This window comes from Phyllobates terribilis, unplaced genomic scaffold, assembly GCF_046119375.1.
Source record: "Phyllobates terribilis strain yellow unplaced genomic scaffold, ASM4611937v1 Scaffold_4__5_contigs__length_816908805, whole genome shotgun sequence".
NCBI lineage: Eukaryota > Metazoa > Chordata > Amphibia > Anura > Dendrobatidae > Phyllobates > Phyllobates terribilis.
The window spans coordinates 548,534,427-548,559,917 of record NW_027362764.1 but is presented as its reverse complement, the minus strand read 5'-3'; the positions used below and the strand labels follow the sequence as shown (position 1 = coordinate 548,559,917).

At 42.7% G+C, this 25,491-nt stretch overlaps 1 protein-coding gene across 2 annotated transcripts in view; it reads right to left on the bottom strand.

Annotated features, from left to right (window-relative positions):
- The window catches only part of LOC141265646 (cadherin-19-like), a 348,511-nt gene that overhangs the window by 299,958 nt on the left and 23,062 nt on the right, over positions 1-25,491 (bottom strand). For both annotated transcript variants that reach the window (XM_073678970.1, XM_073678969.1), the window contains exon 2: positions 1,623-1,940. In XM_073678970.1, coding sequence (XP_073535071.1) covers positions 1,623-1,832 — 210 coding nt within the window. In that variant the 5' untranslated portion in view covers positions 1,833-1,940. The remainder of the gene's footprint in view (positions 1-1,622; positions 1,941-25,491) is intronic.

The following is a 25,491-nucleotide window of genomic DNA, read 5'->3' as shown; positions in this document are numbered from 1 at the left end:
CCAAACTTTTTCATATAACTGTAATAATTCAACATATTTTGTAGCTTATGCTCAAATTAAGCATGTTACTGCAGCAAGGAAAATATTGTATGCCTCTTTCCCATAATGGCATATATAGTATTTTTTAAAAGTACATTAGTAAATACCACTAGGCTATTCACTTCATTGATGTTATCACACTTAATCAAACTCGAAATTCAAACCCACTGTTATTAGTTTAATTAAATGTGTCAAGAAGCATAAAAAATATGGCTTCCAGTATAAAAATAATATTGTTAGAAAGAGAATTGGTGTAATTGAGTTAATAAATCCTTACTGTTGTGCCTTTATATGGTGTTGACAGTAGACAGTATGTTATACATACTTTCTAGTGGTCCTTTATGACCAATTCTTAATACGCTTACTGTACAATACTATGCATGGCCTGATGTTTTATGGCTTCCAGAGACTGCTAAGAGCCCATACAGTATCTTTGTGTGGCTCTGATTTTACAGATGCATACCAAGTTTTTTTTTGCACAGAAGTTTTACCATAAGTAGTAATGAGTGGATCTACAAAAATTCTAATTGAGCAGTTCACTTGAATTTGGACTACAAACTAAATTTTCATCTAATTTATTGAATGCAAATCACATATGGCTTATCATGCTCAGGTATCTCTCCAGATCCTGCAGCACAATAAACTTAAGGTGTGTCTCCTGATGCATTAATTAGACCTCAGATCATGTACCAGAAGAAGCAAGGCAAAACGCGCGTTGGGATAGAAGGACGCGGTGTTGGCCCTTACTTTGGCTACAGCTAATTTATATTTGAAAAGGTAATATGCTTTATTATTACTCACTATACAAGTTAACCGGTGGCAAGTAGGGGTCATCTATTGATAGGCTGGTATACTACTATGATCGTATATATATGCCCTTATTAACTAGGCATTATGATTGTAATCCATGGGCTTTTATTCTATGTCTTCTTGATTTTTAAAGCACCTTTTTAATTAATGTTGCTATTGTGAGATTTATTTAATAAAGATGTATATGGTTTTGGACATTTGTGTTCACTTCTTGTGCCTGGAGGCTCACTTTCTCTCTGGTAGTGTTGTAGTGCTCAGACAATGCATGTGCAGTTTAAGGCCTATTTGGTGCTGGAAGTCCAAACATAAACTGAACATTAAGAAAAAAATCATATGTTGTGGAGGTTTAAAAAAGAGCCTTAAGGGATGGTGAGTTGCAGTGATTAGATAGGTGTGCAAAGAGGTAAGAATTATTATTTTCATCCCTTTCCCAGTCCCCTACAAATCAGCAAAATGGTAGCTGGCAGTCCAATGTTTTGTTGGATTTATACAAAGCGAATCAGAAAAAAATAGGATTCAGGAGGATCAAATTTTGTTCTAAAATTTGGTTTGAACTCCTTTTGCCTAGAACCGATTTGCTTGTGTCTAAATATGAGTTTTTGCACTATGACTAAAGGGAACAGTAATATGGTAAAAAGTAAAAGGCATGTTTCCTAGTTTTATAAAAGTTTTATCAGGAACCTAAAGTTCTAAAGTTAATGTATGTAAAGCGCTGTGAAAATAGTGGTTCTATATAAGTGAGTAAAATAAATAAATATCTATACATGACTTACCTGCCCAACATACATTGGCTTTTTCACTTCTTGCTCCTCGGTGACATGCAGTGGCTCCCATGACCATCCTCTCTTTACCCTTACATGGTTTGCTAGTTTTATTTCTTGAGTATAAATAGTCACGAAGTTCATACTCATGATATAAGGCCATAGTATGCAAAGCTCCAACAATACAGAAGACCATGTAGAAATGTTTCTCATATTGTACATTCCAATGGTCAAATAAGCAAAGTATCCTTGAAATCTCTTTCAAACAACGTACTCTTCACATTGTGTGTGTTTCAATCTGCTTTCAGGAGCACAGAACATCACAGAACCCTGAAATAAACAAATAAAAATGAAAATCAGATTGTAGATTTATGATTTTTTTTCTAAAGTCATTACAATATGTATTGTATACATGTACTTTATGACTTTATGTATGTATTCATTGAAACTTACTTTTTTAGTTGCAGTCTGCAGCTGCTCTTTTGGAATTTATTCACGAGCACAGTAAAATGTATTGTTTTCTGTAACCAGTAGTGTCATTTGTACAATGGGTATATTCAGGACTAGGATAATAAAAGTATCTTGTACTCATATATGCTATTTGTCTGCATATATCAATGTCCTCTGCTCTTTTAACTTAAAGAATATAACAATGTCCCTTTAGTAAAGTCTGATCATGTCCAATGTTTCAAAACAGAAAATATAAATGTAACTATGACTAAACTTAAAAAAATATAGTCTTTATATAAAAATACATTTTATGCTAAAAAATAAAATCACCAAAAAGTCCACAAAATAAAAAAAATAAACTTTTCAAACTAATTCTTTAAGCATATGGAAGAGGTTTCCCCATTAACAATCTCCATCAGACTGCAAATGCAGAGAACAGCTACAGTGTATGGCCATGCTGACACGTTCAGTATTTGGTCAGTATTTTACGTCAGTATTTGTAAGTCAAAATCAGAAGTGGAACGATCAAAGGAAAAGTATAATAGAAACACAAGCACCACTTCTGTATTTTTCATCCACTACTGGTTTTGGCTTACAAATACTGATAGAAAATACTGACCAGATTCTGAACATGTGAATGTGGCCTAAAGGATATGTTTTTCTTTATTAAGAATCCATCTGTCAGACTTTTCCATATGTTCTTTTAAACATCGTATGCAAATTACAGGTCTTTTTTGGGGGAAACTTTCTGATTAATATTGATTGTTTAAAACCCCTTTTAAAATTTAAGTTTAATTGCTTGTTTTAATGCCGTAACATACACTTGCTATTGAATTGCCGAACATATAAGCTTAGAGGCATTTATTAGCATAGAGACTATAATTCTCCATTAGCTGTAATTGGCATAGCTCTTGCATTGAAATTGTATGAATGCACAAAATTTGCAATTTCCTATTGGAGCTTCACAAAACTGAAAGCTGATGAGGAGGTTTTCATTGTATCACATAACATGATCCTCTAACTATATCCTATTGCCGCCAGTTTCTCTCCCTTTCACGCTTAGTCTGGGATCTGTTCTATGCTGCAGGGTAACCTTGAGAATAGAGGCATTCAATGGAGCAAATTGAGAGTATGCAAACGTCACAATGATAATATCAGGAAGCCAGTTTAAAGTATACGAGGTCAGACTAAATAACAGACAAAGGAGAGGTCAGGACATCCAGGGGTCAATCTAAAAGGACATTTAAGGTTTAAATACTATCAGGAACACTGCATAGTCAGAAACACAGTAATTCAATCCAGATTACAGTACATCAGGGTAGTAGTACATCGAATACCTGAAAATGGCAGGAAGAATACTGGCCTCTTGGTCATTAATATAAAGAAAACCACCAAACCTGGCTCATAAGTAAATTTATGACCATCTCTTGTGATTGGCTGACCAGCAGAAACTTCTTTAAAGGGGTTATCCGGTCTAAATTGATGTCTGCAGTCACTCTGTGTGACTGAAGACTTCTGAATTCCCTAAGCGCACTCTCTGTGTGGGAGGATTCATACGTCTGCTGTGTGGTAAATCGACTCCTTTGGCTACTTAAAGAAGCAGACACAGGAACCGTTTCTATTTAAAGTGCCACTGATTTATTGCAGTCCACATAAATCACATCACCAGAAAGACGTAAATACAGCCTTTGCCCGGCAGAAGGTAAAACATAAAATAACAAGTCCATACAATAGTGCTGGTTAGCCCACCTGGCTTAGAGTCCAGCTTCTGTGTCCTATAACAATGGGATTCACAAAAGGAGACCTGCAATCTCCTTACATCCAGCATGTGTGACACAAACAGCTCAGAGCTTTCACCTCCAGCCCATCCCCACATCAAATGCTCTCAAGGCTGGGATTTTATCCTCTGACCACCTCCCTCTCTACAGGTGTTCAATCACCCTAGCACCCAAGATGGCTGTTTAACCCTCTCGTGTGCTGGAACCTATTTTTAATTACTGGAGCTAACAACCTCAGTGCTACATATTTCCCCTCCAATACTTTGCCATTGACTTTGTTACAGCTGTTACACAGTGACTGCAGACATATCAATTTAGACAGGACAACCCCTTTATCACATGGAGCCTTGTCAAACACAGCTGATAAGGGATGAAAAAGCTGTCCAGTGTCAAAGATAGAAAGGCTGGAAAATAAATAGCGCAATAGGGTCTTATCCCACAGACATTAAAATTAAAAGTTGCAGATTATGCTAACCTGATCCATAGATTTATGCATTTTGGAATATTGTTCAGTTGCTGCGGATCCACGGGTTGCCAGACCGATTGCAATAAAGACAAGGACAATTTGTGGAGTTGTTTGCACTTTTGATTATTGAAGACGCCAATTTCCTGAAGATTAATAGACATGTAGTTTTATTTGACACATTTAGAATTATAATATACTTCTTCCACAGGAAAAATCATGCATGGATGTATGTTTTTTTCCTGAAGAAGTATATTGTACTTTGCGTCTATTGTACTTTCCTTTGGGGATGGCCATGTTACTGCTTTAACCAATAAGTGGCTGCAGTGGACAATGCATCACCACTATAGCCAATAATTGTCTAAAACAGTCACAAGTCTGCACAACCAGAACAAGGTGTACTCTTCAAACTTCCTCTGCCATATCCACCAACTAGCCATAATGTTGGCCAGTGATTGGCTGCAATTGTCACATACTAGTTTCTGCTGAACGGTTAAGAGGATGATTGTAGGTGGGTGCAAAAGGGCAAATCTGCTGAAATTCTACTCACTAGAATCACTAGAATCTGACCTGGAATTTCGATTTGCATTGAACTTATAAGAAGAAAATCGAAATGCTGGTAAGAGCCATTATTGTGTTCTGAAGTCTTTCTAGCCCCAGAGAACAATAAACTGAGGGGTCAAAAGTAAAGAAAGGCTCACTTCATTCCTTTTCCGAGCTCAGTCTTCCTCAGTTTCTCCAAAGAAAGGTTTTATTGTGGACCCGAAACGTCGCTGCATGGGCCAAAAAAAAGAGTTCACCTTTTTTGCATTGCTGCATCCTATTTCTTTATTAGATATATAGATAGATAGAGGAAGTCAAGTATTTAAAAATAGCTCCTATCTATTTATCTATCTCTCTATCTATTTATCTATCTATCTATCTATCTATCTCTCTAGCTATCAATCATCTTTTTATTCACCTACCCTAGTACTTCTATAAAGTAGAAGTTTATAGAATACTAGGCACATGCTTCAATGTCATGCCCAGAACGATAGCTAGTAAACTGTAAATGATAAACATAATAATAGAGCTAAACTGACTTTAGGTTATTAATCCCCAATATATTTGATGCAGCAGCAAACATTTACAGAAGACATTATCTGTTTAAACAGCTGCATATCTTTATAGGGCTTGAATAAGGATTTAAAATTTCTATTTCCCCGTTGCACAACTCTTATCATTTTATTGCTCTATTCTCTTTGCAAATATAGATCTCATTCAGAGATATATCTACATCTGTCAGTTCAAATCCTTATAAATAATATGGTTAGCGAAAACATTTAACATTCTACCACCTTTTTAGCTTTAAAAGTGCCTCTAAAGCATCACATACAATGTGCTGGTTGTTCACTCTTTCTGACCTTAGTGCATCTCTAAAGTATTTTCTTCTTCAAGCTGATAACACCTTTCATCTAAAGAACCTTGTTATACACGATAATGCTTTGAATCCAAAGCTTAGGTATGGCCATATATATAGAAATAAGCTGCCACATACCGTAGATGAAATCTTATCCTCCAATGTAATTAGAAAGTTTATATACAAAGTCACTGCCACATTTCTATGTTGTACATAAACTATGGGAGCAATGTATTTTCTTAACCAATTCCTTTCCTATAGTACAGCAAAGCTATTGCATAGTATTTTAAGTGGACTCTACAAGAGCATTACCTGACTCTCATCTATCCCAAATACTGATTTCAGCCTCTGATGTGGATGCCTGAGCAATGGTCATTTTAACATCTCCTGCTCCTAATCTGCAGAACCATCCTTAACACATGCACTCCTGTCGATCACATTTGAAATGGGCGCAAAAACTGTCCGGCATCAAGGATGGCACCTTCTAAACCATAATCAGTGGCACCACGGCCGGCTCCAGGTTTTTCTGGGCCCCGGGCGAAAGAGTCTCAGTGGGCCCCTTTAATACATACCACGATTCATGATGCACAGATACCGCAGATATAAAGTACAATGCAAAGATTTCACTTCTTACATTACATGAGTGATATCTATTGTAAATTCCATAATAGCTCAGAAACCGGCGAATCCTCGCAGCACACAGTGCAGACCGGACAATATAGTCCTCTATACAGTTTTATGGGCCCCATTATATATTGCTCCATACAGAATAATGACCCCACATAGTCCTCGTACAGTATAATGGGCACTACATAGCCCTCCATACAGTGGGCCCCATATATTGCTCCATTCAGAATACTGGCCCCCATATAAGGCCCCATACGGAATACTGGCCCCCATATAAGGCCCCATACGAAATACTGGCCCCCATATAAGGCCCCATACGGAATACTGGCCCCATATAAGGCTCCATACGGAATACTGGCCCCCATATAAGGCTCCATGCAGAATACTGGCCCCCATATAATGCTCCATACAGGATACTGGTCCCCTTATAAAGCTCCATACAGGATACTGGCCCCCATATAATGCTCCATACAGGATACTGGTCCCCATATAATGCTCCATGCAGGCTGTTACCCCCCTCCACATAATGCCCCATACAGGCTGTCCCCCCCTTATAATGCTCCTTGCAGGCTGTTACCCCCCACATAATGCCCCATACAGGCTGTCCCCCCCTTATAATGCTCCATGCAGGCTGTTCCCCCCACATGATGCACTATGCTGGCTGTCCCCCCCCCTTATAATGCCCCATGCAGGCTGCCCCCCCCTTATATTGCCCCATGCAGGCTGTCTCCCCTCCTCTTTATAATGCCACATGCAGTATGTACCCCCCTCTTTATAAGGCCCCATGCAGGATGTCACCCCCCTATTTATAATGTCCCATTCGGGATGTCATTCCCTCTCTTTATAATGCCCCATGCAGGATGTCTCCCCCCTCTCTTTATAATGCCCCATGCAGGATGTCACCCCCTCTCTCTATAATGTCCCATGCAGGCTGTCACCCCCTTTCTCTATAATGCACCCTGCAGGATGTCACCCCCCCATATTATGCCCCATGCAGGATGTCACCCCCCCCATATAATGCCCCATTCCTCCATACATTAAAAAAAAAAAATCAAATACTCACCTCCCTCCTCCTCACCTGTTGCAGCTGCTCGGGTCCGGACTCCAGCATCGGCGGCGTCTTCCCGCTCTGTGCTCCCTGTGATGGCTCAGGGGGAGGGCGCAGCGGAAAGACGTCACCGCACCCTCTCACCTGAGACGTCACAGGGAGCGCAGAGCAGGAAGATGGCGGATCTGCGGAGGCACGGGGATAGGTAAGTATCCGGCTGCCGGGGCCCTGAGCAAGCGGGGCTGAAGGGCGGGCGCTTGCACCGCTCTCCTCCGCCTATAGTCCAGCGGGGTGCGCGACCGCCAGTGGGCCCCCCTGCCTGCTCAGGGCCACGGCACTTGCCCGGGTGCGCCGGGTGCTGACGCCGGCCCTGAGTGGCACGGCAAGTATTGATTAGGGATGATCAGTTAATCCTGGCAGTGCAAGGGCAGGCAAATATTTTATACAATATAGGTGTGAATTCACAGTACTGTATTATAAGAGAGTGTAAGTAATGCATATAGTGGTATAATCCATTAAAGGGAATTAGACAGTAGATTCATGAATCAGACTCTTGCTGCATTATTCTTATACTTCAAAAAGCCAGTTGGGAACTATATGTCTCAGATGACTAGTCCAAGGCAAGTTCTCAATCGCTTCTCCCTGCCCCCTCTCCCTTCCACTAAACTGACAGGTTTCTCCCTATGCACACACACACATTCACTATGCCATGTAAAGAGGTAGATGTTTGGGTGCCAGTTTTTTTAGGATGATTTACTTTGGCATCCAATATCAACTAAAATGCTATTTAAAAGAAATGTAAAAACGTTAGCTTGCCATTTAACGTGATATGATAAGGCAACATTAATGGGATCTTTTCAACGAACCTTGCTTTGTGAAATGGAAAATTACATTTTCCTCTGTTTTATGATTTTAAAAAATCATTTTGGTATAAACAAAAACAACATGATCAACTACCAGACCCATGCATCTCCATTGTACTGCTGATAAAGTCCCACATCGGTCTAAATGTGGGTGCATCAGCAGGCTTGTTTAATCTGAGCCAGAAAAAACACTTTCTTAGCTCTTTCTTTTGGGTCAGAGGGAGCATAATCATTGCGGATAGTATTTTCATGCAGTAGTTACCTAATGACCCCCACCAGAAGAAGAAGCTAAAAGACTGAAGGAAATGATAAAAAAAAATATGTACTTGGTTACTGCTGACAATGGCCAACCAAAGAATAGAAGATGTGGCCAAGGTTCCTTATTTGGTAAGACAGTCAGGCTGCACATTTCAATACCAAATTGATTTTTTCATCAGTCTTAGTACAGTCAAAGTACACATGAATGTGGTATTAACAGTAGAAAAAAAGGCTACACAATTGGTGCATGACAAAGGTACTAAGTGCATTAGATAACAAATTAAAAACAGCAATCATACATTAAAACTGAAATAAAAATGATAATCAAATAGTATATAAGTAGTAATGAAAAGTATAAAGATATAGAATAAATTGTTTAAAACCAAAGGGAATGGAGAAACAAAAATAAAGGAGGAAGTAGGCAAAAGTCAAATGGTAAAGAGTTTTGGTCAGGACTAGAATATCACATGACAGTAAAGTGGGACTGCAAAATGAATGAGGGGATAATGGAGGCATTAGGGTATGATGTAAGAAGAAAACATGGCTGGAAGAGTGATGTATTATTACTATGGGCTCATTTTTAACATCATAAAAAGTACTGGAAACCCCTCTAATCCCATATCGATCAAGTCATTTTCTAATTTTGCGATTTTGTTTTTTCATTCTCTTCTTCCAAGAGCCATAACTTTTTTATTTTTCCATCGATATAGCCATGAGTGCTTGCTTTTTGCTGAATGACTTGTAGCTTTGAATTACATCATTTATTTTACCATTCAATGAACTGGAAAATAGTAAAAAAAAAATCCAAGTGCAGTGAAACAAAGTGCAATGCACAAAGAATGCAATTTCATAAATTTTTTAGGTTTCGCATTGACAGCGCTCATTAAGCTGTAAAAATAACAGGGCAACATAATTCTCCATGTCAACACAATTACAGAAATACGAATATGTAAAATTTTTTCTTAAAGGTTTTATCCTAGGCTTTGCTTATTTTTCTCTAAGATGCTAAGAATTTACAGGCAGGTAGTAGCAAACTTCTTGCTTGTCCTGCCCAGAGACAATCTCTGGCAGCTTAGAGTGATCAAAGACCTCTCCTGCTGACGATTCTGCTGTTTCATTCAACCTCATGTCCAGAAAGCAGCTCTTCCTCTTCCATTCTGCTGTGGTGATTGGCTGTCACTGCCGATATCATTCTGATTGACAGCTACCTCCCCGCAGAGAGTCAGTAGTGAGTCGGCTGTCAATCAGCATGACATCAGTAGTGACACCCCATCAACAGAGCTGACTGGAAGAGGAAGAACTGCTCTGTTGACATGAGGTCAAATGGAACAGCAGAATTGTCGGCAGGAGCGGTCCATGACCACTCTCAGCCAGCGGAGATCTGCTCCAGGCGGAACAGGTAGGTAGTTAACATCTAACTGCCTGTAAGTTCTTGGCCCCTGAGGGAAAAATAAGTAAAGTCCTGGATAAACCCTTTAATTGGTGGAAAAAAAAATCTAAAATTCATAAAAAAATCAATACATTTTGCTTGTGTCACCTTGTTTTGATACTGATAAGAGTTTGATTTTTTTGGTCGAGCTGGAGCAGTGTGAGGGCTTCATTTTTGTGTGACAATCATCAAATTTTTTTTCTACTTATGGCTTTTACCAATTGAGTTAATATATTTTTTAATTTGATACATAAGATTTTTATAGATGCAGTGATATCACATACATATGTTTATTTTTTAATATGTATTTATTTTCAATGGGAAAAACATTAGGGTGATTCGAATTTTAATGTTTTTTACTTTTTTTCTAGATTTTTAAAATCTTTTTTTACTTTAGTTTTTAGTCTCCTCTGGGAACTTGAATTTGTAGTTGTCTGATCGCTTTTACGATATACTGCAATGCCACAGTACTGATGTATTTAGTCAAAATCATAGTCTGCTTTGAAGGCCAGCCATAGGCTCATATTCACAGGAGTATTAACATGTATGTATCTTTAAAAAAAAAAGGTATTTTATAACTATTACTTGTATGCATCAAACTCTGCTCAATGAAAATAGCTTGCTATTCTAGTATAATGATGGGAACTACATTATCTTTAATTCTTGAATAACGATTACATTCTATAGATAACTATAGATTTCACAATTTTATTGTGCTCAATCCAGACATACAGTTCAGATATTGTGACTATAATCAGGTGACTATTATAATATATAAATTGTGCATACTGTTTCATCCATGGTTTCCACTTCTGAAATACAGTATATTTAATTATATATCGGGTCGTTAAGCACAATAAATGGCACATACAATGAACTGTGCCTCCATTTAGTAATATAAATTACTGTAAGTGAACAAGTGTCACAATAAACTGATTACATTATCCTAGTGTACTATATCCCAATAAAATACTCATCATAAAATCTTAATAAACTGTCTCCCATGAAACGATGAATAGCTGATAATGAACAATGTATGAAAAATGTCCTAGAGTAAATAATAAACTGTGCCATTATGCAACGGTAAGAATGGCTGTTACTGGACAATATTTTAACAATTTCCCACAGTAAATAATATATATTATAGAAAATGAATGAAGATACTATTCACATGATAATAGTGAGCTACGTCGAATAAATATGAATTGAATACCCATCACACAATCATGATGAATTCTGGCTCGACGCATTTCCTCTCAAACATGACTAGTCTAGAAGTCTAACGCTGTAACTTTTCAAATGAAAACAAGTATCTTCGAAATAGCTCAGAGGGAATAATATATCTGCAAAACTTGCAGGTATCACACCTGTAGGTGCACACAACCTTACTGTCTAACCATGTGCCAGATGGTTTGGGAGTTGATGAAAGCTATGACCTATTTGATCTTTTATAGATCTCCCTCTCATAAAGGTTACTATTGGATATAGTGGAATACCGTCATAAAGGTCTCTGGACTTCCCTTTGGAGAATTGCCGTGCTCCCAAACAGTAGTTTTCCCCCACATATGGGATGTTGGCGTACTCAGGAGAAATTGCACAACAAATTGAATGATCCATTTTCTCCTGTTAACCTTGTGAAAATGAAAAATTTGGTGCCAAAGCCAACTTTTTGTGGAAAAAAAATATTTTTTAATTTTCAAAGCTCAACGTTATAAAATTCTGTGAAGCACCTGTGGATTCAAGGTGTTCATCATACCTCTATATAAGTTCCTTGAGGGGTGTAGTTTCCAAAATGAGGTAACTTGTGTAGGGTTTTCACTGTTTAGACACATCAGGGATTCAGGAAATGTAACATGGGCTATCTATACCAGTAATTTTTGGTTACAAAAGTCAAATGGTGCTCCTTCGCTTTCAAGTCCTGCAGTGCACCCAACTAGTTGTTTTCCAACACATATGGGATGTTGACATACTCAGGAGAAATTGCACAACAAATTTTATGTTCTCTTTTCTCCTGTTACCCTTATGAAAATTAAAACTCTGGGGCAATAACAACATTTTTGTGGAAATAAGTAAGTTTTTCATTTTTTTTCCCTTACACATTGCTTTTATTCCTGTGAAACACCTAAAGGGTTAATAAGATTCTTGAACGTGGTTTTGAGCACTTTGAGGGGTGTAGTTTTCAAAATTGTGTCACTTTTTGGTATTGTCTCTCACTTAGGCTTCTCAAAGTCATTTCAAATGTGGTGTGGTCCCGAAAAATTAAAATTTGTTGGAAAAAACAGCTAATTAACTTTTAACTCTTCTAATTTCCTACCAATAAAAAATCATGTTTCCAAAATTGTGCTGATGTATAGAGATGAGCAAACATTTCATTGTTCGGTTCAGAAATGTTTGCTGAATATTTAGACATTTGCCGATTTTATTAGTCGAAGTGTAAGGGGGAAGACCGGGGTGTAAGTACTTTCAGAACAAGGCATCCGGAACTGCCAGGGCCGTGCCTTTGGTTGCAGGGGGAAGACAGACTGCGAGCACAGAAGTCAGGTGACCGGGAAGCTGGGGGCATGTCCAGAGCCTGAGCTCAGGGGTCAGGTGACCGGGAAGCTAGGGGCATTTCTAGGAAGAGGGAGAAAAAGGAGTTTTGCGCGGGAAAGAAAGGAGTTGACAGTTGTAGTCGAGCCCAACTACAGGGAGAAGAGACGCAGGGTCCGTGGAGCCGAGCAAGTGAGGTGCAGTGTTATGGACTAGGGGCTCAGAGGGTCAAACCGGAGACCGCCGGCTGCCGCCAGAAGACGGAGCATTGTTTAGGCGGGGAAGCCAGAAGAAAACAACACCGGCATGAGCTGGCAACTGACTTGTGGGGAATAAGAGTCAGCTAAGTGTAAAACTGCCGATTACAACCGTTTCAACTCTGCTACATATAGCCTGTTACCTGCTACTCCCCTTGTTGTCCCCAAATTTCCCCTGTTACTCCCTGTGTGGAGATTGACCCTGTTACAATAAATCCCCCCCCTGTTTATTAACCCTGTACTGGCTGCTCTGTGTTTCTGTGTCACTGTATCTAAAGTACCTGTGTCACATTTGGCGTAGTCAGCAGGATGCAGTCTTTAGACTCAGACACTGCAGATTAGTCCATCCTGGGAGACCCTAGATCTAGCTTGCTGCTGGGGGCCATGCTCAGCAATCTCCCAAAGTTCACCGGGGACAATATGATGCTCTGTGACTGGGTTGAGAGAGTTAGGAGTATGCTACGTATGCATCCGATGACCCCAGCTATGCAAGCCGAAAAAGCCTTACTGGCCCTGGACAGCGAAGCCCGGCACTCCGTGATATACTGCCCTCCCCATGACCGGGATACTGTAGAAAAAGTGGTGCGGATATTGGAGGAGATGCATGGGGATCCCACCAATGTAGGAGAGCTGAGGTACGGCTGTTTCACCAAGTGCAGCAGGAGGGGGAGACTGTGACGCAGTATGTTAATGAATTACAGAGGGTGCATGCCTATATCACTAGAAAAGACGACATGGGGAATTTGGGAATGGGCCCTCCTGACGTGATCTTAAGGAACCAATTTGTGGCAGGCCTCAGGGATGTGCAGTTAAAGCAGGCCTTGCGGGAGCGCCTGCAGCTCTAACCTAAGTATGACTTTTCTAGAAGTGGGGGCAGAGGTACGTGTGAGAGAGTAGGAGATGGGGATGACGGCCCTGGCAGGGATGGTCCGGAGTAACGAGGTACCCACCCCGCCTGCAGCTGAACCGGAATTGGCTCAAGAGATCCGAAAGAAGATACAGGAGATGCGGGGTGAATGGTCCAGTCTCAAGAAGACCCCTGCACCGACACTAGAGATACACGGATAGATTGCCCCAGTTAGGGAAACAATTGAATTCAGGCCCCGCCCTGCAGGAGAGTTCCGTAGAGAAGTGAGGCCGCCCTACACAGACAGAGACATGACCTGCTGGAAGTGTGGAGGCGCAGGACATTATGCCAGGGGCTGTGCTAGCCGAGGGCGGCCCCTGTCACGGCAGCCGTTAAACAATTGGGCTCCATGTTTGGGGGACACAGCACGGAGCCTAAGGAAGGGGAAAGAAAAAGAGGAAGTCCCAAGGACCTAGTTTCCACCAGCCCATCTGTCTGGGCCGAAATAAGCGGTCGGGCTGTTCACTGCCTGATTGACACGGGATCCCAGGTGACTACGATGATAGAAGCTTACTTTCAACAGCGATTTCCAGAGATAGCGCGGCCTGAATGGGGACCAGTAATTAGCCTCACAGCAGCTAATCAATTACCCATCCCGGTCGCAGGGGTGGTATGGATGAAGATCCAAGTGTGTGGAAAAGATGTGGGAAAAAAGGGATCGTCTTGGTCACAGTGGGAACCGGAAGTGGACCCCCGGTGACCCTCGGAATGAATGTGCTGAAAGAGATCGGGCAAATCCTGATTAGTGAGCCGAAGGAGATTCCTCTAGACTGTTGGGACCCACAAACCCCCTAAAGGAGGGGTTTCAACAATTAATCCAAGCTGCCCAAACTCAGGAGACGTTGAGTGAAGGGAAGGTCCAGGGGAAAATAATAGTACCAGCAGCTACAGCACTCACCTTACTGCCAGGACAAACTGTACTCACGTTACCAGCACGGGCCTGCACACCTCTTGATAGGGTCGAAGTTCAGATAGAACCAACATCGATGAACAAAGTACCCCCTGGACTCCTGGTGGCTCAGACACTGGCCACCATCAAGGGTGGCAATGTTATAGTGCGGTGCATTAATCTGGGTGAAGGTGATCTTACACTCCCTCCCAGGGGGGAAATAGCTCAGAATCTGGGAATGCCAGAGAAGATGGTGCGACCTGATGTGGTACAGCTGTCCACCGTACAAGGAGACCCCTGGACTCTGGTGGTCACCGTGCCGCCGGAATCCCACCGTGCTAGTGCGAAGGGGGGACAAAGAATCCTAGAACAAATGCGGTCTGAATTGACGGGACTTTCACCTCGACAGGTACAGCAGGTTGAGGAGGTACTGGAGCGGTACCAGGAAGTCTTTGCTTGCCACGAGTATGATTTTGGTTGCACCGAAGCAGTTACCCATGAGATTCCCACGGGAAGAGATGCGGGAGAGATACCGGCAGATACCTCCCCAGATGTATAGAGAGGTTAAGTAGATGCTAGCCAATATGTTACAGAATGGTGTGATATGGGAAAGTCAGAGTCCGTGGGCAGCCCCGATTGTCCTGGTCAGGAAGAAAGATGGGACCCTGCGGTTCTGTGTGGACTATAGATGACTGAATGCCTGTACAGTACGAGACTCTTACCCACTACCCCGAATCAAAGAGTCCCTGTCGGCCTTAGGGAAGGCAAGATACTTCTCCTCCTTGGATATGGCCAGCAGGTATTGGCAAGTGCCCATGGCTGAACATGACCATATGAAGACGGCGTTCATATTACCCATGGGACTGTTCAAGTTCAATCGGATGCCCTTCGACCTGACTAACGCAGCCGGGACGTTCCAGCGTCTGATGGAGAGGTGTTTGGGCGATTTGAACTTCGAGGCGACACTGATTTATCTCGACGATATAATTGTTTATGCCGCCACCTTCAAGGAGCACCTCCAGCGACTGGAGCAAGTACTGAGTCGCCTACAGAGTAATGGCCTAAAGGTGAAGCCCCAGAAGTGCCACCTGTTCCACAAACAGATCGAATATCTCGGTCATACTGTCTCCGGTGAAGGAGTCAGGCCCACCCAGGAAAAGGTGGCCGCCATACAGGAGTGGCCTACCCCGAAGACAGTGAAGGGCGTTCAGGCCTTCCTGGGACTTGCCGGGTACTACCGAAGATTCGTGAAGAACTTCACCCGCATAGCCAACCCATTGCTGCAGCTACTTAAGGGAGTGCCGGCAGGCTCCAAGGATTGGGCGATTCAGTGGGGAAGCAGCCAGGAAGAGGCCTTCCGTGCCCTAAAAATGGCCCTGACCGAGGCCCCAATACTTGCCTAAGTGGATTTCTCCTAACCATTCATACTCCACACTGATGGGAGCCTACATGGTCTGGGTGCATGGAGATTGACCCTGTTACAATAAAATCCCCCCCCCGTTTATTAACCATGTACTGGCTGCTCTGTGTTTCAAGGTCACTACATCTAAAGTACCTGTGTCACAGAACATTGGATGAACATTTCCGAACACCATAGCATTCAATGGGGGAGAAAAAAATGCATATACAACACCTTTAAATGGGCCCAAAAGCTGGGAAAACTCATCAAATTAGGAGTAAACACAAGGAAAGTGCCATCAATTGACCCAGAGTACAAGTACTATAATTATTATTGCTATTACAGCAACATTTATTCAGTGGCGCTTTACATGTCAAAAGGGGTCACCAACTGCTACTAGAGGAGAGAGAACCCTGGCTACGAGGGTGCACAAACAATCTACAAGGGATGGGTGTGGATACGGTAGGTTAGGGTACAGCCAGTAGTTCAGCGGTATGCTGGGGCGAGGGTTGCCGCAGATTGTACGCTTGTCACAAGAAGTGGATCTTCAAATTCTTTTCAAGGTTTTCACGGTAGGTGACAGTCTGATGTGTTGGGGTACAGCATTATCACAGTAGGGGAGATGCACGGGACAAATCGGCTGGGAGCCTAAATCACGGTAAGCTTCCATGAGCTCACAACTGTGCAGATTAACCCCTGCAATGATTAACATGAAGGCGGAAGGCTTCTAATGACTGCAGGAGTGGGAGGAATCAGATGCTGTGGTCTTCTGGCTCCTTTCTGTCATGGTAAACCTGTGACACCTAGCAAGCTTCAACATAATATTCACAAGGTAGACAGCAGCAGTGGTCAGTCTCGTAGACAACGAGCTAAATCCTTTATGTTGATAGAGGAAAACATCTGCAAGTAGTTTGTATGTTCTCCCCGTGTTTGCGGGGGCTTCCCCCAGGTTCTCCAGTTACCTCCTCAGTTAAAAAGCAGCCATAAAGGAGTGTTCACAGTTCAAAAAATTAGCGCCTGACACCACCATTTCTGTGGCCAACAGATTTGAGATGGTGAAGTTCCACCTCTTAGCTTTGTCATGTGTGGGAAGAAACAATCTTTTACGCGACCACAACTGTGGGACCGAGAGCTGGCTGCAGTGCTGAGAGAGGGCGGAGTATGGTGAAACGGACAAACTGCAGGACCGTGAGTGAGGTGCAGGTGAAGATGTTACGGTGGATTGAGAAAGATGTGGTATTCTCGCTGAAACAAACACAGCAGGCATGTCCGCTTCCGTTACAGCTTTACAACTGACGGGCTCTCACTCAGCCTGACTGGCACGGCTAGAGAACCAAAAGTTCAGCGGTGGGAGACAATACTTGGCCCAGAAACAGAGGAGGAAGAAGAAGCAGTGGATGCCTTTGATGGGGTGGCTGATGGTTGTTGAGGTCCGCATTTTACCACAGTGAGATCGCCAGAGTAACGCATGTTGATTGTGCATGTGAAGGTTCATGCATGTAGTAGTCAAATTATTGGACTTTCTACTTATAATGAGTTTTTTATCGCAAAGTTTGCAGATAACGTGAGCTGGCTCATCCTTTCCAGTCTCAAAAAAGGCCCAGGCTAGGTAACCCTTGCTGTCTCTTGGAGCTGCAGAGCTGCGACCACTGCTGGTCACTGCCACAGTTGCCTCAGATGAGCTACTCAGCTGCGTGCCTCTGTGTTCACAGAAAGTTGGATGTACAACCTCATCATCATCCAATGTGTTATCCCATTCCTCGCCCTCAGAGTCACTCTCCTCCTCTTCTTGCCCAGACAGCACAGTACAGTAGAGGGTCAGGAAGCTGCTCAAACCCAAACTTATTTTTTCTCCCTGCATGGAGAAAAAAATCTGCCTCAAACAATTTTAAGCTGAGATGTAGTCTGTTTTATATACCAATTTTAAGTTTATCAGGTCTGTGTACCCCTGTGTGGAGAAGAATATCTGCCCCAAACAATTTTAAGAGGAGATATCGCCTGCTTTATATACCAATGTCGAGTTTCTCAGGTCTGTGTGTCCTTGTGTGGAGAAGAATATCTGCCCCAAACAATTTTGAGCTGAGATGCAGTCTGCTTTATATAATCATTTTGAGTTCATCAGGTCTGTGTACCCGTGTGAAGAAGAATATCTGCCTCAAACAATTTTAAGCAGAAATGTAGCTTGCTTTAAATACCAATTTTGAGTTTATCAGGTCTGTGTACCCCTTTGCGGAGACGAATATCTGCCCCAAACAATTTTAAGCGGAGATGTAGCCTGCTTTATATACCAATTTTGAGTTTATCAGGTCTGTATACCCCTGTGTGGAGAAGAATATCTGCGATAACAATTTTAAGCGGAGATGCAGCCTGTTTTACATAGCCATTTTTAGTTTATCAGGTCTATGTATCCCTGTGTGAATAAGAATATCTGCCAAAACAATTTTAAGCAGAGATGTAGCATGGTTTATATACCAGTTTTTAGTTTATCAAGTCTGTGTATCCCTGTGTGGAGAAGAATATATGCCCCAAACAATTTTAAGCAGAGATGCAGCCTGCTTTATATAACCATTTTGAGTTCATCAGGTCTGTGTACCCTTGTGTGGAGAACAATATCTACCCAAAATAATTTTAAGCAGAGATATAGCCTGCTTTATATATCAATTTTGAGTTTATCAGGTTTGTGTACCCCTGTGTGAAGAAGAATATCTGCCTAAAACTATTTTAAAAGGAGATGCAGCCTGCTTTATATACCAATTTTGAGTTCATCAGGTCTGTGCACACCTGTTTGGAGAAGAATATCTGCCCCAAACAATTTTAAGCGGAGATGTAGCCTGCTTTACATTCCCATTTTGAGTTTATCAGGTCTGTGTACCCCTGTGTGAAAAAGATTATCTGCCCCAAACAATTTTAAGCGGAGATGTAGCCTGTTTTATATACACGTTAGAAAGAAAACCAATTTCTATTTTATCATGTGTTCTCCTGTGAAAACAATATCTGCACCAAACAATTAATTTAAATTTAGTATAAATATTATAATGTGGACCGACACCTCTTCCACTACAGCCAATCCAACAGATGGAAACATAATCAGGAGTGTTCACATTTAAAAAAAGAGGGCCTAACACCACCATTTCCGTGGCCAACAGATTATAGATGGTGGATTTCAACCTCTTAGCTTTGTCAGGCGACAAAAAAGGCCCAGGCAAGGCAATCCTTGCCGCCCCTGCGAGTTGCAGACCCGTGACCACTGCTCTCCACAGACACAGTTGTGGCTAAGGATGCAGTGCTCCTCATTCTTGCATCACTCCGTGCCTGCATCATAGGGCAAAAGGTAACCTCCTCGTCTTCCCCCTCCACCTCCTCAGATGAGATACTCAGCTGCGTGCCTCTGGGTTCACACCAAGTTGAACGTACAACCTCATCATCATCCAATGTGTTATCCCATTTCCCGTCCTCAGAGTCACCCTCCTCCTCTTCTTGCTCTGACAGCACAGTACAGTCGAGGGTCAGGAAGCTGCTCGTACCCAACCTTTTTTTTCCCCCTGTATGGAGAACAATATTTGCCCCAAACAATTTTAAGTGGAGATGTAGTCTGCTTTATATACCAATTTTTAGTGTATCAGGTCTGTGTACCTCTGTGTGGAGAAGAATATCTGCACCAAAAAATTAATTTCTCTAGAGTATAACTATTGTAAAGGAGACCAAAACCTCTTCCCCTGTAGCCAACCCAGTAGATGGAGACCCAATCAGGAGTGTTCACATTTGAAAACATTTGGGCCTAAAACCACGAAAGTGGCATCAATTTCACTAGCGTATAAGTAGTATAATGGGGACCGACACCTCTTCCACTACAGCTAACCCAATTGATGGAGAACCAATCAGGATTCCCCACATTTCCAAAAATTAATGGCAAACACGAGCAAAGTGGCATCAATTTCAGTACTGTAGAAATTGTAAAATTAGGAATGACACCTCTTTCCCTACAGCCAACCCAGGAGATGGAGACCTAATCTGGAGTGTTCATGTTTCCCTAAATTAGGGCCTTATACAAGCAAAGTGCCATCAATTTGAGTACAGTAGAAATTGTAGAATTAGGATCGACACCTCTTCCACTACAGCCAACCCAATGGATTGAGAGATCAAATCAGTATTTTCCACATTTAAAAAAATTAGAGCCTAAAACCTGCAGCAGCAGCAAGAGCAGGCACACAAGACATATCACAGACTGCAATTCTGCAAGATCAATGCAACACATTATAAACTACAACATTGTCTAGTCTGTACAGTCAGCAATTGGAGTGTAAAAGTCCTTGGAGATCCATGACTTGTTCATCTTGATGAAAGCTAGATGGTCAACACTTTCATGGGACAGCCAGCTGCGCTTATCCATCAGGACTCCACCTGCAGCGCATAAGACATGTTATGAGAGAACGCTGGCTGCCGGGCATGATAAAATCTCCAAAGCATGACAGGCGAGCTCAGGCCATTCATCCATTTTTGAAGACCAAAATGTAAAAGGGTCAAAATCCTCCCTGATGGTATTCATATTGAGCTCTAGATACTCCTCCATCATCCTCTCCAGTCGTTCACCACGTGTCAGACTTGAGCTCTATTGTGCTGGTGCATGAGCTGGTTTAAAAAATGTGTGAAAGGACTCACAGAAATTGCTTCAGCCACTTACTTTGCCGCTGCTGCTAATGTTTTGGTGTTGACAAATTGACGTGCCGGAGGTTGAAAGACTACAGCTGCGATGCACACTGTGTGCCTCACTGCTATCTTGGGGAAAAGCTCTATTAAAGTTGCTTAAAAGCTTGTTTCGATACTCCAACATTAGCGGGTCCCTTTCCAGGGCAGGAAGCATCTGGCAAAATTTACTCTTATAACATGGATCTAACAGAGTGGCAACCCAGTAGTCAGCAATATTTTGAATCCCAACTATACGGAGATCATGTTGAAGATAGTGCATTAAGAAGACACTCATATGTCAGGCTCTTCAAGGTGGTCCAAAGCCAGGCTCTATTGTTGGCTGCGCAAAACTGATGCTTGTTTCCTATGTGTCCTCCTGCCAAACATGTTCAACAGAGAGGGGATGATAATCCTCTTCATCTTCTGACTGTTGCTCGCCCATCAACTCTTCCTCCTCCATTTGTTCTCTCGGCTCTTGCACCTTCACTAACAGTATGTCTCGTGTTACCAAACCCCCTCAGTGTTACCAAACCCCCTCAATCACAGGAATCCACAGTCACTTGGCATCCGCCTGTGAGGCGACAGTCTGGAACTTTGAGACATTCTTATCCCTTCTGCATCCTCCTCATCTTCTGGTACAACCACCTTGTGCCGCACGCTATTCAAAGTCTGCTCCAGCATGTAGATGACCGGAATAGTGATGCTGATGATGGCATCGTCAGCACTAACTAATTTAGTAGCCATTTCAAAACTGTACAGAAGAGTGCGAGGTCCTTAATCTGTTCCCACTCCATAAACGTGATATGCCCCACGTCTGTACTGAGTTGGCCCAGGCTATATGACACTACATACTACGTCAGGGCTCGTTGCTGCTACCACAGTTACTGCAACATGTGCAGAGTGGAATTCCACTGGGTCGGCACATCGCATATGAACCTCTTGACTGGCATGGAGAAAGACCTCTGTATCTATGCAAGTCAATGACAAGAGAGATGTGAACGGCGGAAGAAAGCACACAGTTTCCATACTTTCTGAAGCCGCGCATCCAGGTCGGGATAGTGGCGGAGAAATTACTGCACCACCAGGTTCAGGACGTGAGCCATGCAAGGAATGTCTGTGAGCTCGCCTCGGCGTAGGGCTGCCAACAGGTTCGGATTGTTATCGCACATGGCCTTCCCAGGCTCCAGGTTCAGTGGAGACAGCCATCGCTGAAACTGAGTGTGGAGAGCTGTCCACAACTCTTCATCTGTATGACTGCGATCTCCAAGGCATATTAATTTGAAGACTGCCTGATTGTGGTGAGCCCTGGCTGCGCAATACAGAGGTGGTGAGGATTTGCTCTGCAGTGTTGGAATGCTTTTCTCGTTAAGGCAGTGGTTGATTGTGCAGGTGGAGGCCCTAGAGGAGGTGGAGGAGGCAGAAGCAGTGGAGTAAGTGGGAAATACAGAGGTTTGTTCTGCAAGCCTTGGGGATTCCAAGATTTGTGGAGAAGCCCCTTCCCTGCCTGCCCCCACAGCCACCAGAGTCACCCAGTCCACAGTCAGCGAGTTGTAACGCCCTTGGCCATGCTTACTCGTCCAGGTGTCTGTGGTGAAATGCACCCTGGCAGACATAGATTTAGTCAAGGAACAGGTGATGTTGTCTGCACCTTGCTGGTATAGCGCAGGCACATCTTTCTTAGAGATATAATGGGAACTGGGCAACTGGTACTGGGGGACTGTGATGGCTATCAGATTTCGTAAAGCGTCTGTATCTACCAGGCGGAAAGGCAGCATTTCTGTGGCCAATAGGTTGGAGATGGTGATGTACAACCTCTTAGCTTTGTCATGTGTAGGATGAAACAATCTTTTACGTGACCAAAAATGCGGGACCTAGAGCTGGCTGCAGTGCTGAGAGAGAGCGGAGTATGGTGAAATGGACAAGCTGCTGGACCATTAGCGAGGTGCAGGCGCAGATATTACGATAGATTGAGAAACATGTGGTGTTCTCGGTGAAACAAACACAGCAGGCATATCCACTTTTTTTACAGCTGACGGGCTCTCACTCAGCCTGCCTGAAGAGGGTATAGAACCGGAGGTTCTGCGGTGGGAGACCTGCATGTCAATACTTGGCACGGTAACAGAGGAGGAGGATAAAGCAGCAGATGCCGTTGATGGGGCAGCTGATGGTTGTTGAGATCCTCTGGTCCTCATTTCAGCGCAGTGAGATTCCCAGCATAACGCATGTTGTTTGCACATGTGAAGGTTCATGCATGTAGTAGTCAAATTATTGCAGTTTTTCCCTCTACTGAGTTTTTTATCGCAAAGTTTGCAGATAACTTGAGTTGGCTCATTCTTTGCAGTGACAAAAAGGCCCAGGCTAGGCAACCATTGCCGCCCCTGCGAGTTGCAGACCCACGACCCCTGCAGGCCACAGACACAGTTGTGCCTGAGGATACAGTGCTCCTCGTGCTTGCATCACTCCATGTCTGCGGCGTAGGTCAAAAGGTAACCTCCTCATCTTCCTCCTCCACCTCCTCAAATGAGCTACTCGCCTGCATGACTTTGTGTTCACACCAAGTAGGATCTTCAAAATCATCATCATCCAATGTGTTATCCCATTCCTAGCCCTGAGAAAGACCCTTCTCCTCTTGTTGCCCTGACAGCACAGTACAGTCCGCATGAGCCCCAGGTGTCTGAGTTTCATCAGGATCACCTCCCTCCCTGGTGGTTAACGTCTGGTGACGAGGGTCAGGAACCTGCTCGGACCCTACTCCGTCCTGCTCCGAATCTAACATAAAAAAAATTTGGGCATCAGTGCAGATGCTTTCCTTCTCTTCTTGACTATGTGAATATTTGGAGTACATTTCTGATGTCCATGGTATAGAATGGGTGAACAGTTCTACAGGCTCACCCATCTGTGGTTTGCTACAGTCAGTTGAGCACTTGTACAGTTGTGAAGCAGGGGGAAGCAAGAGTAATTGCGGTGCCACCTCTATGGTCTGTACTCTGTGTGATGTTGAGGTGAAAGAAGAAGAGGAGAAACCACTTGAAGCAGCACTTGCCATCCACTTTGTGCCCCTGCTCTTTCTGACCCTTATCCACAAGGTGTAATGCTGTGCGGTTGCCAAAGAAAGGGAGTTGAGTAGTCCGTCCACGAACAGAAGTTGTCAGCTGTCTTTGGATAGGATATGATGGTATTTATTCACTAGTGCTTTCACTAACATTACCACCTACCCCACGTATACCTTCAACACGGAGCATATTCCCCCTTCCACCACAACCTCTCTTTTTCCTACTCATGTTGCTCAGATACTGTTGTAGAAGCACGCTATTAGCAAAACAAAATTACATTTTTTGTGGACTCTGCCTAGCAAGACAAAAAATCTATTTTTTAACTCTGAAAACAGCAGAACTTCAAAGCGACTAATGTTTTAGGTGGCATTTAGCAGTGTATCACGTTTGCGACACAAAAAAAATCTTTTGTGGCCTCTGCCTAGCAAGACAAAAAAATCTATTTTTTTACTCTGAGAACAGCTGAGGTTGACCCCCACTAAGATAGTAGGTGGCTTATAGCAGAATGTATCACGCTTGCAACACAAAAATATATTTTGTGGCCTCTGCCTATCAAGACAAAATATCTATTTTTTAACTCTGAAAACACCAGAACTTCAACGCCACTAATGTTGTAGGTGGCTTTTAACAGAGTGTATCACGTTTGCGACACAAAAAAATCTTTTGTGGACTCTGCCTAGCAAGACAAAGAATCTATTTTTTAATTCTGAAAACAGCAGAACTTTAACGCCACTAATGTTTTAGGTGGCTTTTAGCAGAATGTATCATGTTTGCGACACAAAAAAAAATCTTTTGTGGACTCTGCCTAGCAAGAGAAAAAAATAATTTTTTTTACTCTGAAAACAGCTGAGGTTTACAGCCACTAAGATAGTAGGTGGCTTTTAGCAGAGTGTATCACATTTGCGACACGAAAAAAAATCTTTTGTGGACTCTGCATAACAAGACAAAAAATACATTTTTTACTCTGAAAACAGCTGAGGTTAACCGCCACTAAGATAGTAGGTGGCTTTTAGCAGAGTGTATCATGTTGGTGACACAAAAATATATTTTGTGGATTCTGCCTGCCAGCAGAAAAAACATATTTGTTTTGCTGTGCATACAGCTGAAGTTCACCCACTAAAAAAATGGCAAACTGGGCTAATACAGCTTGCACTATCACATTAGCAAATTAAAAGAAAAAGGTTTTTGTGCTCTGCACTCAGAAGCTCTGCACTGACAAGCTCTTCAGATAGCTGAATTTCAACCCCACAAAATCAAAAAGTGGCCTAAAAGGACTTGCTTGCTCTATCACATTAGCAAGTGAAAAAATAGATTGAGCATATACTCCTGCGTGGCGCACAATGCAACTGGTGCACAACACTGTTCTATGGCATGGGCCCTCCTCTTTCTGTCAGAATCTCAGTAATTGCACAAGAAAAAAAATTGTGCTGCAAGGTCGATTGAACAGGTACACAGCACAGGACTTATCTACACTATCTGACTTCCACACAAGTGCCCATGTATCTAGCTAATATCTCTCAGTACATAGGCGCACACTCAGCAGCGTCTGTCACCTGCAGTGACATGCATGAAATGGCGCTGAGGGAACATGGCCGCTTTTTATATAGAGAGGACATGTAATTTCAGTAGCCAATTGCAGAAGCCCTTGTGTCTGGACAGTGTGGATGCTTACAGCATTCTGATTGGCTAGCCACGATTTCTGACTTAAAGTTACTGCCTACAGGAAGAAAAAAAAAAACAAGCGGGCCGATAATCTGACCTGTTCTGAGCTATCACCAGCCCCTCAACTCATCTGCCACGTCTCCCCGCTCATCATACACAAGCACTATGATAGCAAAACTGATAA